A 14,739-nucleotide genomic window follows, 5' to 3' on the forward strand; every position below is an offset into this window, starting at 1 on the left:
TTGTCTGCCCCTTTCACTCTCATGTAAACTTTGCAATTTTAGGGACCACTCACCTTGCTCACTGTTGTATCCCCACTGCTTAGATGTGTGCCTTGCACATGGTAAGTGAGCAATAATTACTGACAAAATGAAGTCCGTTACTGAGTCCGTTCAACTGTAAGGTTAGAGACCATGAGCCACTATATCCCTAAGACCTAGCAAGGTTCCTGGCACATCAGAGATGCTCAATCAATGTTAGCTGAGTGAATGAACATCTTCGAAATAATTTTTTAGGAAAACTGTTTTGTCTTTGAGAGCATCAATGTCAAAAGGTCAATAATATGACTCTAATAACTTCTTAGTGAAGTTATCAGGAGCTGATCTAACACTGAAAAGCATGGGACTTTTGAAGTAAATAAAATCCAGAATAAGGTGTTAATATCAGCGATAGAATATAGGAACCATCTTAAGAACAAAAAAAGAAGAAAATAAAGATTTCATTTCACCATTTCTGCTGAATGGAATTTGGAATCTCAATACATGAAGCAATTTCAATAACTACCTGTGGTTCAGACTGAATTTGGACACATATTAAAAAGTGAGTTATGATCCCATGTTCAATATTTAAAATTTTTGAAACCAAAAAGTTGATGATTTCAAAAAATCCTAAATCTGTCTAAAGATAGTCCTATCTAAAAGTAAAAAGTAAATTTTCTCAAAATGGGACTTATAAATTAATAACAAATCTATTTAAGGCTCGAAATTATCTTTTGCATATGCGAAAAATAAGTTAATCTAATATAAAGCCTTTACAGGAAAACCTATTTCAATTTCACCCAGTAATGTCTCCAAAATTAAGCTCATGTCAGGATTTCCACAATCTTCAGGGACTAAGACTAGGCTATGACAGTTTGCCCAGGACAAAGGAACTGACAAATATTGGTGCCATTCTGCCTTAAAGATAACTTTAGATTCATCCACTTGAAGGTCAACTTTGAAACCATAAAAACAGGGGAAGAAGCCAACAACTTCATAATCCTCCAAGAAAATTTCCCCACAAAAGCTTTGCTAAGAGGAGGAGGAAGAGGAGGAAGAAAAGGAACCCGATCAAAGAAAACATTCTGAAGGAAGAAGGACAGATTAGTGTCACTAATCTGTCAGACCATGGTCCTAATTTGTCTCTCAACGACCAGTTTAGAGGAAAGCAAGAATAGTGAACCTCTTTTCTCGCAAGTGTGTGCCAGTGATCACACAGGTTACTGGGCAGGAGAACGTGGGAATCCTCTCCTGGAATAGCGACTCCAAGCACATCACATTTCCTATCGACAGTGGATCAATAACATCAACTTACACACAAAAGCCGGTACGCTGTTAAATCTTGATATACACAAAGAGATACTCCAACTAAACTGATGGAGCATCAGGGTCCAAAACTATAATTTGTGACCAAGTCTGTGTGACTGAGTCCAGGCGAGTAATAACCCACTCGCTGATGTACTCCTTATAAACATGCAGGGAAAAAATTAAAAGCTCTACAAATTTTTAACTGTCCTTCCAGAAGAAATACAGATAGACCACTCTCCACGAATTACCTGATGTAAAACACTAATCATCTAAGGGGTGAGTAGACAATGGCAAGGGTTGATTCTCCATTTTAAGCTATTTAAGCTGTTACCACGGTATAGCAGAAAGCGAAAACTTGAACTTGGGTTCCAGCTCTGGCTGCTGGTGCCAAGTTTCAATGAAAGCATCTTATGTACTGTCAAGGCTGTGAAATTCAATACTGAAAACAAAGAAGGCCTTCTGAATGTTAAGACTCCCATCAAATATGCTTGTCCTCTTATTCACTCACCCAACCCAAGCAGCGGCAGTCACAAGGTCACCAAGTGGTACATTTGATTTTCCTTACCTGGCACATGCCAAAGCCACCAGGGCAGCAGCAGCATTTTCTTTTTGCTTATGTGGGATGTGTCGGCCTGTGTCAGAAGTCTCCTCTAGCCACGAGCACAGCAAAGTTTCAATCCCATTGAGACAGTCAGCAGGCTCCTTGGTCAAGCTCAAAGGCTGGCAGTCACGAAGGCAGTTCAATAGCACCTCAGCAGTTATGTTACAGAGAGAGGGGTCTGTTCTACTCTGGGACTGAATGAGGGGGAAGACCAGCAGGAGCCCCATCCGTGATGTGAAGGGAGCCTGCTCGGGCTGCTGCAACAAGCCTTGGCGTTTGAGAAGGGCCAAAGTTTCTTCATCACCCGAACTTTCCCTTTCATGCTGCTCTTCCAAGGCCAGCTGGCGCTGAGCGTTCCACAGTCCTCGCAAGGCATTCAGGCGGTACTCTAGCAGGCGGGCGTAGGCATTGCTCTGATTCCCGCAAACGGAACGCAAACGTTCTGCTAACTCCGTCGGGTTCTTGGTCTCAAATGTTAAAATCTAAGGAAAGAAACAACGAAGAAGTTGGTATGTTTTGCTTTCACCATTGCCTTCATTATGGAAGCAAATCTATCCCATGGTATCTAAAAATAGTCCACATCAAAAATTTTAATTGCAACCAAATATGAAAATGTGCTGTAAAGCCAGGTATTTGCTGATGGAAACTTTCCCCCTGGAGCAGAGTTCTGCTAATGCTCCTATCAAACATGAGATTAGACCTAACTGAAAGAACCCAAATCTTGAAAATAGTTATAGTGACCCCAAGCACATCATATTTCCTATCGACGGCAGATCAATAACATCTGTGGAAGTCAGAAATTCGCATATTTTAGAAAGTGGAGGTATAAATCTTTATTAAATGCTCTAGAGTTATAAATCTCTAACTCCTATTACCAGGTAAATTGTCAATAAAAACGGCAAAAGTTTTTATCTTCAGACTCTAATATACCTGCTAAAAAATGATTGATTATTGTCTTTGATTTTGAAGAACACTCCATTCTTACTACTGTTAATCCATTATTTCAATTGGTGACATATTGATAGAGGAACTACCACTACTTTCTTGCCAAAATATACAATTATCAGGAAGCCTCCTCTAGATTTCAGCAGCTGGGGGAATAAAAAAACCCACTAAATCCTCAATCAACAAAGAAAGGAACAAGCCATCAAGATAAAGAATCAAACTAAATTTATTATGCAAGGAGTTTATACACATAAATTTGGCTAAGTTAAAATAAACAGACAATTGTAACTACAGAGACAATTATAACCAACAAATTAAGGAGGGTACTCTAAGAGCAAGCACATATAACAGACTATCAGGTGCCAGAGATGGCCAGTTTCCCGTAGACCAGAAAGTCAGAGTTTGGAATAAAAGCAAAGAAAATTCTGTTAAGTTGTTGGCATTGACCTTTTACAGGGTCATAGTTCACTTGATTTCTCTCGTAAACCTGCGAAATACTTTTTAACCTCAAATTTTGCCCTTAAGAAGTGTTAGCCCAATGAAATAAGAACTTCCAGAGCAATGTCAACACTGCAGGTATCACTGGGTAAAGCTATAGTGCAAGTTGTAGAATTAAAAACAAAACTCGGGCCATTTTTACTCAGTTTTTAAGACAACAGATCAAATAATGATTAACTGTCCTTCACTATCAAGTCATAAAAACTGTATTTTCTTACCTTTTGTCTGGATTCATCGAACACAAATTACCCTTTTATTTTTTACATGGCAGTAGATAAAATAACTTGAGTTCCTTAAAAAATTATCACTTTTCAAGGGCAATCATCTATCTTGAAGCTGTGACCATACCCAAGGAAACGAGACTGTCTTCTTTTTAAAGATCTTCCCCCAAAAATCAGCAACCAGCTTCCACCATTATGATCAACAACCAACGATTGAGATATATTTCAATGTTGTAAAGAAAAATCACAGTTATAATTTTGATCCCTTCCTGGTTATGAACATCTAAGCAAATAAGAAATTGTTGCATTTTTAAAAAAGCTTTCCAACACAACTCTTTGATATAAAATGCTTGTGTTTCCACACACGTTTTTACCTATGGTACATTGATCATCTACTTACATGAAGCACCTACTAAAAAATTCAATACGGATTTTTATTGGACTCAAGAATCAAAGAACATAAAAAAAAAAACCAGTAACTTAAAATCGAAGAACTTAGTAACATTAAACCCAGCTATTTATTTTTATTATCAATCTCAAATATAAGTGCTTCTGAAATATGGTATTTCATGGTTCATAAAATAATGTGTATGACAATCTGTAGCTAACTCCACATACCATGATTAGCTGAAAAAACTGTACTTGTGCATTTTTCTGACAATTCTATTTTTATAAATACTTCAGTTATATTTTTAGCATTCCACTTGAAAGACAAATATTCTAAAACGATTTGAGTTATAATATAATTAACCAACTATTATATAATATACATACTTAAGTGACTGTGATGTTTATTGATTTAGCAGTATCTAAAGCACACTATGCTTTCAGAAATCCATTAGATGACTCAGCATTATCCATTTCGATGGCCCCTTATGAACACTAAAAACTGTCCTCTGTGCTGTCATTTTTTTTAGAATTCTAAAGTTTGAAGGTCATGGCCTACAATCATTTTATAAAGACATCATACCTTTGGGTTTTTAGTAAGGCAGCTATGGAAGATCTATTCTGGTACTTATGAATATTAAATGATTTGTCCTCATATAAAACCACTGCCCTCAGTAACTGCTCTTGACCAAGAAGATAAAAGACCAAAATGTCATTAGAACATTAATATTCTTTTCTTTAAAAAGGAAAAAAGTTATTTAAGGAAAAGGGGAGATTCCTGTCACTCTTAATCAGAAAGAGGGGTCACTAACTGTACTTCGGTGATAAGGCTGAAGTCATCCCAATTAAGGGAGTGACTTCCAAAGTCACTCAGACCCATGATGTATTTTATTATACGTGCCATATGTGTTCTTAAGCTAAGACACAAACGATCATTCTGGAAAGCTAATAAAAGGTAGGCAAAATATTCTTTGCCAGGAAAATCTGGTTATGAATAAGACTCCAATATCTGACATAAGAACGGTTATAGAAGATCATATCATTTTAGCCAACTTATTTCCATTTTCTATGTGAGAAAATGCAGAACATATACCCGCCATCTATGATGTGAAATGTGAAATGCCAACATGCATTTCAGTAAATGTGGTAACGAGAATGAGCAAATAGAGACTTTTGAAGTGATAGAGCTTATGTATACACATAAGAAATTAACTAGACTAATAATCAACAGAAAAGTCAGGAGTTGGGCATGAATTACTGTATTCCCCTAAATGTAAATATCAATTTCCATCTACCTTGCTGTTCAGAAGAGCAGAGATATAATTCTCCAAAAGGGTCAAAAAGCGAGTGATATATTAGAGTATACCTCTGAAGGGAATAGAAAGGAATCCCATTCCTAAGAATTTGCCCTAAAGCAATATTCCAGAAATGAGAAAGGCACGAAGATATTCATTGTAGTCTTATTATAGTGAAACAGTGGAAGCAATTTCAATGTCCAAAAGAGAAGTATTCAATTAAATTATAACATATCACAATGGAATATTATATAATAACTAAAAAAATTAAAGCCACACAGCAGCAAAAAAAGAGCAATATAAAATAGTACGTGCCCTATAATTAGGACCACATAGAATGTGCTTGTTCAACTCAAGTTTGAATGCCATTAGTAGTTGTGGTAACAGCAACATGAAAGTTTTTTTCCCTATTAAAAAAAAAAACAGTAATGACAAGTTAAATAGTGTATATTCAAGGAAAGCAGTCATAACAAGAGCTGATATTTTTCACGAGCAAATGCTATCTTTAAATAACTGGCAGTCAAGCAAATGGTGACAATTGATATAGTAACAATTTGGGGGACATATCTGACAAAGGATACTCACAAGCACCATAGAAAACACTTTCCTTAAGTCAATTCACTAGTCCCATCTGCTGTACTTGGGCAGCACTGTATCTCTGTGTAGGGCTGGTTACACTTCTGATCAGGAGGGAAGACGGGTGGCGGAATGAGGAAGATCACTGCGGATACGGTAACTGTCAATGCACAATAAACCTTTCATACTCCAAGAATTAATGATATTTAAGACTGAGGATCACTCAAGCTCCAAATAGAGGAATTATATTACTCTACTCTGTAGTATGGTACATTAACAGATTCAATTCATTATATGAACCAGTCAGCATGAGAAGAATTCATAACTGGATTATTTCAAAGCAGATCAAACTGGCCAGATTTACAACTCCATTACAAAACTTTTCAGTAAAGGATGTAGGATAATGAAACCCTCTCAAATGTTAGACTGGATTTTTAAATCCTTCTACAGATTTTCCTACCATTTTTTTTATATTATGAAGATGGCAATCATGGCCAAATTGAATTGCATATGGCAATTCAAAGATCAGAAAAATCTCATGTGAACCAAATAAAGTAATTGTGAATGAAGGATGGAATTCTACCTCTAGTACAAAAGCCTAAATCAAGAATGGGTCACTTATTTAGACCCTGAAGCTACAGGACCTTATCCGAGTTTGGAAATACGTGTTCATTCAAACTCAACATCTCTTTTTAAAAAGAGCCTTAACTGATAAGCAGGATTATGTTTCACACTTTAAGTCATAAGTTTTAGCCCATAGCTTGGTGCCAAAACGAGGAATGGACCCCGACTTCTTAGCAGATTATTTCGCTTTGGCTCGGCCCTATAAAGCTTTCTCCAGCACGTGGTGATTTTCCCCAGACCTTCATGCGACTATCGTTGATAACAGAATTGTTAGAATTGTGAGGACTTAACATATAAGAAGTTGCTGGTCAATTCGTTTTGCATGAAAGTTCCATCTTGTCCCGGCCTCTGCCTAGTTTTCTCGTCATGTCTCCATGAACAGGGTCCTATCTTCTCCCTGCTATTGTTGCCTGAATGTCCACCCCACTCAGTCTAAATCCTACCTATCTGTAAAAATCCAGTTCTGCCACTACTTTGAGAAGGTCTAATTTCCGCGCTCTATCTCTTCTCCTTTACAGAACTAGCTTCTCTGTGTGTCCACAGTATCCAGCACGTACCTCTATCAGAGGGTCAGCCACAAACTACGAGAAATGAAGTCTGCTGTTTTGATTGAAATGTATCAATGATTAGTTTTTAATAAATGATGTACATTAAGGAAATGTACTGAGTGATGTATAGAATGGCTCTTGAAAGTTGATCCAAGGCATCAAATCCATATCTAAAAATTTCTCCATGTTAAAGTCATTTTTTCACCAATATAAAATCTTTACAGAATCAACACAGATCATCTTCCTATGGTTAGTAATCAACAGAATAAAATTTGAAGAAAAATGTAGGAATGAACTCCTCAAAATAGTTTAAACACTATTATAAATTTCATTAGTATTTAAAGAAAAAAAGATATCTCCAAAAAGATTAACTTTATCTGTTAATTGCTTGAATTACAAACTTAACATAAAGACTATCATAGTGTGATATATTCAAATCCTGAGCATAAATTCAAATGCTTAGCATAAATATATTCTAGTAAGAAAATCACTGTTTACAGTTTTTAAATAAAAAATTAAAGAAGGAAATTAATATAATTCCAATATTTATAATACCACACTCTGCTATAATGTTGTTTATTTACAGTCTGTCCTCTTTCAGCTGTGAGCCCTGAAAGGGGGAAACCATATCTTACTCATATTCGTATGGACAGAGCTTAGCAAAGTGTCTGGCACATAAACGTTAGATAAATTAATGAATGAGAATATATATAAATTCCAAGAATAACTCTCTTAGGATGGACATCTGTTCCCACCGTATATCTGAGTAGTCTTCTCTTCACTTGAACTGATTATAATTCTGCCTTCTGGACCAAGAGAAAAATAATCTTCCTCTTTGTCATAAAAGCCTCTTGATTAGATGATGAAAACACACGTGATAAAGGAGGCAACTCCAGAATGAGTTCGGGCTGTTGTTCTCAACCTGGCTGAATACTGGAATCGCTTTGAGAGTTTTTAACAGTCCTAATGAGTGGCCCCCACCCCATCTGATTAACTCAGAGTATCAAGATGGGACCTAGGCTTTTTTTTTTTTTTTTACTTCACAGGTGAAAGCAAATGTGCCACCAAGATTGAGAAACACTAAGTTAGGGAACGAGGTTCCAGTGCTGCCTCTGCAAACAACTGTTTTCCTGTGGGCATTTTATTGAAACTGTCTTGGTCTGTGTTTCTACACCTGTAAAATGAGGGTAACACCTGCTTCCATTTTACAACGTAAAGATCAAAGGAAATAATAATGTACATGGAGTGAAAACGTTGAAGCCACTGAACAATCGCTAGGACATTACAGATACTTTATTTTAGAGCAGATCACCACCAAGAAAGGAAATTTTTCCAGATAACCCACAAGAAGGAAGACCTGGTTGATAAAAGCTGGAGTGTTGGGAGTGGGGTAAAGGAGGTTTGAATTAAACACATGCTTTGTTTGAGCCAACGGTGTTTCAAAAATGCTAATGCAATCTTAATAATGCTTTAGTAGAATTCCAATGTCAAGAGCAAGGGAGATAATAATCCCGTTTATATTCTGCAGTGGTCAAACTACAACTGGATATCCTGCTCAGTTCAGAGTACCTCATTTCAAGAAGTCATTAACAGACTAGAGTGTGTCCGGGAGAGGGTTATTTAACTAATCTGGTAATCATGTCACATGAGAAATGGTTCAAGAACTAGGGATGCGTGGCCTAGAAGAGAGATGAGTTGGAAGGGGGAGCTGCCTTCCTAAGACTGAAGGGCTGCCATGTGGAAGTGAAAGAGTCTCTACTACTCCAGAAGCAGCAGAAATAGGAAGTCACTGGGAAGCACATCAGAAGGAACTTTGATGGGAATTCAGTGCAGCAGAATTCCTGGTTTTATTTACTTTAAAAAAGATTCTTGGGCTCCACTTAGGATTGTTTCAAGAAGTCTGGGATGTGCCCTGGAATCTGCATCTTAAGCAGGCTCTCTGGATGATTCTGGGTAAGCCTTTTGAAATATAATCTTTATAAAAGGTTTACTGTAATATAATTCACATACCATAAAATTCATCCACTTAAAGTGTATGATTCGATGGCTTTTACCAAGTTGTGTAATCATTTATCACAATCTTTCATCACCTCCAAAAGAAACTCTGTACCCATCAGCAGTCATTCCCCATTTCCTCCAATTACTCAGCCCTAGGCAATCACTAATCTACTGTCTATGTTTCCCTCTACTTTCCACTTAATATAAATGGAATCATACTGTATGTATGTGGTATTTTGTGCTGCCCTCTTTCACTTAGCATAAGGTTTTCAAGATTCATCCATTCTGTAGCATGTATTAGTACTTCATTCCTTTTTATTATTGAAGAATATCCCATTGAATAAATACAGCACATCTTACTTTTCTATTCATCTTTTAGTGGACATTGGGGTTGTTTCCACATTTGTAGATGCCAGAGGCAGGGGCAGGGGAATAGAAGAAAGGTGGTCAAAAGGTACAAGCCTCCAGTTTCAAGATAAACAGGTGGTGGGGACGTAATTTACAGCGTCATCACTGTAGTGTTAGGTGAGTAAATCCTAAGAGTTCTCATCACAAGAAAGCTTTTCTTCTTCTTTTCCCTTTTTATTGCATTTATGAGTTAATGGATGGTAACTATAGCAGTAATCATTTCAAAATATATCTAAGTCAAATCATTATGCTGTATGCCTTAAACTTATAATGATTTATGTCAATTATATCTCAATAAAAGAAAAATCCACGAGCTTATAATAAGAAAAATCAGCCATTGCATGATGTTGGCAAATCGACTCATTTTGAAAATTAATTAATATAGGGAAAGATTCAAACATTTATCCTGCCTTTCGGTGATGAACTATACACCTAGTTGATGAGACAACTCTGTATAGAAGGCTAACAAATGAATGACAGACTATCGCCATTTTGCAATTTCAATAGATCTACGCATTGAGCTTTAGTAGCTGCAAATATCACCAAAAAAGGCAGACGTTATGTACCTACTGATGAAAATATATACCACCACCCATGAAGCAATCATGCCAGAAAAAAAGAAAACCAAAAACCCTAAATCTGATGAAAGGTCTAGATCCAAATATGAATTTACAGGAACAAAGAGGAGAGAAAAAACATGTTTAACTATACTATGGAGGTGCGACCAGCATACTCCAGATTGTGGGAAACTTAACAGGACAAAGAAGCAAGTTTCTTCAACAAATAAATTGCAAAGCAAGAAAAAAAAAAAAGATGGAAACTTATAGTTTAAACGACAGCAACCGTTCAAGATATGTATCTTATTCAGAGCCTAATTCAAAAAAAACCTTTAAAAATTAGCAAAATTATAAGACAACTGAACATTTGGACACTGCCTGCATATTTGATACTAAAGAACTGTTAATTTTTAAAGTTACTGAAATACTATTCTGGTTACATTTTTAAAAGGAGTCCTTATCTTTTAGATACACACTGAAATGTTCGTGGATAAAATGATATGGTGTCATAGATTTACTTCAAAATACGGGAGTTAAAAAGTTAAAAAAAAAAAAAAGGGAGTAATATGAGAAAGAAAAGTAGGTGGTAAAATAGCTGAAATACAATTGGCCATGAGCTGAAAATGACCGAAGCTGGTGATGGGTACATAGGAGTTCATTGTGTAATTCTGTCTACTTTCATATTACAAATTTTTGCAATTTCCAAATTTTTGTAAGAAAACATTTTTTTTTTAAATGTCAAAACTAAAAAAGGGTATTGAGAGCCCATCACTGGCCATAATCAAGAAGAAATTGGATAGCCCTTTATTACAGCACTTATAAATGACAAACAGGCTTTCTTCTTCCAATGATCGGACTCTATTAAAACAAGCTGTCTTTTAAAACGGGTCTAGCTAAATCACCTCAATTTGCCACTTAATTTTGCTAATAAAAACTTTTTCTTGGAACTCTCAAAACTGTTAACAACAACAGGCATACCTCAGAGATATTGAGGGTTAGGTTCCAGACCACCCCAATAAAGCAAGTCATAATCTTTCTGCTGGTGGAGGGTCTTGCTTTCAATTTGTAAAAAAACGCAACATCTGTGAAGCACAATAAAGCGAAACGCAATAAAACGAGGTATGCCTGTATTATTAATTTATTTTCCTCAGTAAGTAAATTATATTTGCTTAAATGCTTACTTACCTTTAAGGAACACGACCCAGAACAAATTAATAAAATGAGAAAATACATTTTAAAGTCTGTTTTTTTTTTTAAGTGCCCGGTGCAATTCACCTCGAAGGTACAAGTATTGTTACTATGAGCAATATGTTTTTCATCAGATAATATACTTTATGAGACAAGGGTGTAATACATTTTCTGAGATTGATGACTAACATCTGTTCCCTCGAAATATATGCTCAAGTATACCAAGTTATCAAGCAGATGGGTTAAAGTTACTGTCCCTCCCTCACAAAATACTATTTTACCAATCTAGGTTTAGCCAAAGATTTTGTAAGACGGGATACAGTGAAAATAGAAATAAACGAGACAGAAACCAAGAGCATGCCAATTCATGTAATGAGTACCAAATAATCACTGGATTGTTTTCTAGAGAAGGAAGAGTATGTGCAAAAAATATTAAGTTTAGTGGTTGGGAGATAAGGTAAGAGAAATAACAGGTATAAGGCATTATCTACAGCATATTTATAAATTTAACTAAACTCCTCAATTTCATTTTTATAATGTTCGATATCAACATTTGCACCTTATTAGTGCACTCGATTTGTCGTTTTTGTATTCTGAACTAGATTTTTCAAAATGTGCACTAGGTTTTATGAAATTGCTCAGTAAAATCTCCTACTGGTAAAATGCTAAAGTACCAAATGCTGAAAAGAATGAAACAATAGGGATTCTTAGGACATTTCTGGTGGAAACATAAATCAGAAAACAATCAGCATTGTCCAGTTAAATTGAAAATGCGGTCTTAGTTTCCTGTGGCTGCTGTAACAAATCACCACGAACCTAGTGGCATAAAACAACAGCTATTTATTTTCTCACAGTTCTGGTGACCAGAAGTCCAAATTCAGTATTACTGGGCCAAATTCAAGGTGTTGTCAGGGCCACACTTCCTCCAGAGGCTCTGAGAGAGCATCTGCTTCTTGGCTCTTGAACCTTTCAGTAACTGCTGGCATTCCTGAGCTGAAGCCACATCGTATGATCTGTGCCTCTCTGAGCCTCCTCCTTTTAAACTTTGTGAAATCTCTCTCTGCCTCTCCTCTATTAAGGACATTTGTGATTGCATTTAGGGCCCTCTTGATAATCTAGGATAATCTCCCCAGCTCAAGGTCCTTAACTTAATCATACCTGCAAAAAAAAAAAATCACTCTTTCCATATAAGTAACATTTACAAGCTCAAGGATTGGGACCTGATAGAGGCTACGTTCAACCCTACTATATGCAAATAGCCACCACAATCCAACAACTCGGTTCTAGGCAATTCCCAGCGAAACTCTTTGCCTTGCATGACCTGAATTGACAAGTATAAGAAGATTCACAACAACATTGTTTATGGTAAGAAAAAACTGGAAATGACTCAAGTATCATCAACAGGCAAATGGCTACACTGTGATTGTGGTCAGATAATTGAAAATTACACAGCAATGAAAATAAATGAAGTATAGCTATATATATATATGAACATGGAAGAATCATATAACACATGTGGAGTAAAAAAAAGCGAGACAAAAAACACATATGGCATACTATATTTATATCATAAAATCTTAAAACACATAAAACTAAGCTCTACAATGTTTAGGTTTGTGTGTATAATGTGATAAAACAATTTTAAAAAGCAAAAAAAAAAAAACCTAAACCTGGAAGTGGGGTAATGGTTTCCTATGTGGAGAGTTAGATTAGGAAGACACACAGGGGCTTTGAAAGGTACTGGTAGAATCCATTAATTTCTTAAGTGGATGGTGGATCAGAGTATATATATTTAAATGTATATTGAAGTTCTGCCAAAGATATGCATCTTACACTTGCATTTCCAATGTATATTTTAAAAATAAAAAAAGAGAATGTTGTCATTTCATTATTTCCAACCTAAAAAGCGTTAAGATCGTCTTGCTCCTCACTGCTGATGAAACGCGTGGTGATTTTCTCTAGAGATGCCATCCTGGCCATGTGGAAGCATTCCCAGTATAAAGATTGTGAATAGCTCAAGTGCTTCATATTTTAGGAACAGTGCAGTGATGCTGGTTGGGACGTAATGGGATATAAATGCCATCCCATTACTGTGATGACCCAATCTCCCTCAGGGAATACAGAGGGCCCCCGTTGCAAACTTCGTTGATTCTCAGAATTGTGCACAGGAGGGATTCTAATCATATTCTCAATTAAAATACAAGTTTTACAGATAATTATTATGTACTTAGATTCATTCATCTTTATATCTTCAGCACTAAAAATCTCAGTATGCTTTGAATTGTTTCTCCTCAAATAAGGCACAGAGCACAGCACCTGGCGTGTAGTAAGCACTCCAAACTTTAATTAATACAATTTGAAAAAAATATTTTTCAAATTTATTTCAAACTCCAGCAACAAAGCTTACAGCTTTGTTTATTTTGTTCTCTAATGTATGCCAAGCACCAGAGAACCTGGCCCCAAATAGGTGCTCAATAAATATTTGTTGCATGAGCAAATGACTAAAAACGCTCCATGGTAGTGCACATGCATGCCCTCCAAACAGAACGACACAAAGGAACAGGCACAGTGAGGTACCGCTTCTAAATGCACTCCTAGGTCGGCACTTCTGCCCGAGACTCCTGACTTCCCCTACTGGTTAACATGAACAAGAAAGCTGAAATCTGTGTCATCCATACTTTAATTACGAAGATTAAAGGCATTAGTTCTAAACTCGTGGCTTGTAACTGTTGGCTGGGTTAGGCAAGAACCTGAACAAGCACCCAATGATGCTCAGTAAAAATTACTGATGACCGTGGCAGACCACCAAGTACCTCTAAGAAATGCTGCATCTTGCATGCCACTGAATCTTGCCCTTCTTGTCAATTCCTGCTCACAGCTGTGCCTGACTAATTAAAACTGCCTGGAAACCTCGTCTATCACTTCACTGGTTATTTCTTCTACTAAATCAAAACCCTCCACTTTAGAATTCAAATCCATCTGTCTCCCTCAGTCTGCAAAGAACAAATGTTCAGAAAAACTAACCAACTAGCTAAAATTAAATGTACCTTTCCTAGCTAAGACTTAATATGCTGTTGGAGGCAGGGTGTAAGGAGTATAAGGATAAATCACTAAAAAGAAGGTAACAGAAAGCTCAATCATATTACATATTTAGATATTAAACTCCTACCTTAGCAAATCAGGGACAAATCCAGAAACTCTTGGCTAAAATGAATTTACATCTAAAGGCAAAACTTTCTGATGAAATTAACACGTCAAATATTGCTCACCCAAAATAACTGCATATGACTATCAATCCCAAAGGTCTGCTCATCCATTGTCCTCATCTGGACATTAGAAAGCCTAACTGGCTCATAACCTACTGCTTCACTTTCCACATCTGAAATTTATAGGGTTCACTGCTGAGTTATTATTAGTCCTGTCCCACGATCAGAAAAACATAAAGAAAAAATTCACTTTTTCTGGCCTATATTTGGAGTCCATGACTTCAATTTCTAAGAGTTTTATCAATTACTAAAGCAAAATACATAAAATGCCCCCTCTTAAAGCTGCTTTTACTATCACTTCTGA

General features: G+C 36.4%; 1 protein-coding gene across 8 annotated transcripts in view; it reads right to left on the reverse strand.

Moving 5' to 3' along the window:
- The window catches only part of HECTD4 (HECT domain E3 ubiquitin protein ligase 4), a 157,822-nt gene that overhangs the window by 116,097 nt on the left and 26,986 nt on the right, over positions 1 to 14,739 (reverse strand). For all 8 annotated transcript variants that reach the window (XM_039868173.1, XM_039868171.1, XM_039868174.1 and 5 more), the window contains exon 2: positions 1,889 to 2,406. In XM_039868173.1, coding sequence (XP_039724107.1) covers positions 1,889 to 2,406 — 518 coding nt within the window. The remainder of the gene's footprint in view (positions 1 to 1,888; positions 2,407 to 14,739) is intronic.

The sequence above is a fragment of the Pteropus medius genome, unplaced genomic scaffold (assembly GCF_902729225.1).
Source record: "Pteropus medius unplaced genomic scaffold, Ma_sr-lr_union100, whole genome shotgun sequence".
Classification (NCBI taxonomy): domain Eukaryota; kingdom Metazoa; phylum Chordata; class Mammalia; order Chiroptera; family Pteropodidae; genus Pteropus; species Pteropus medius.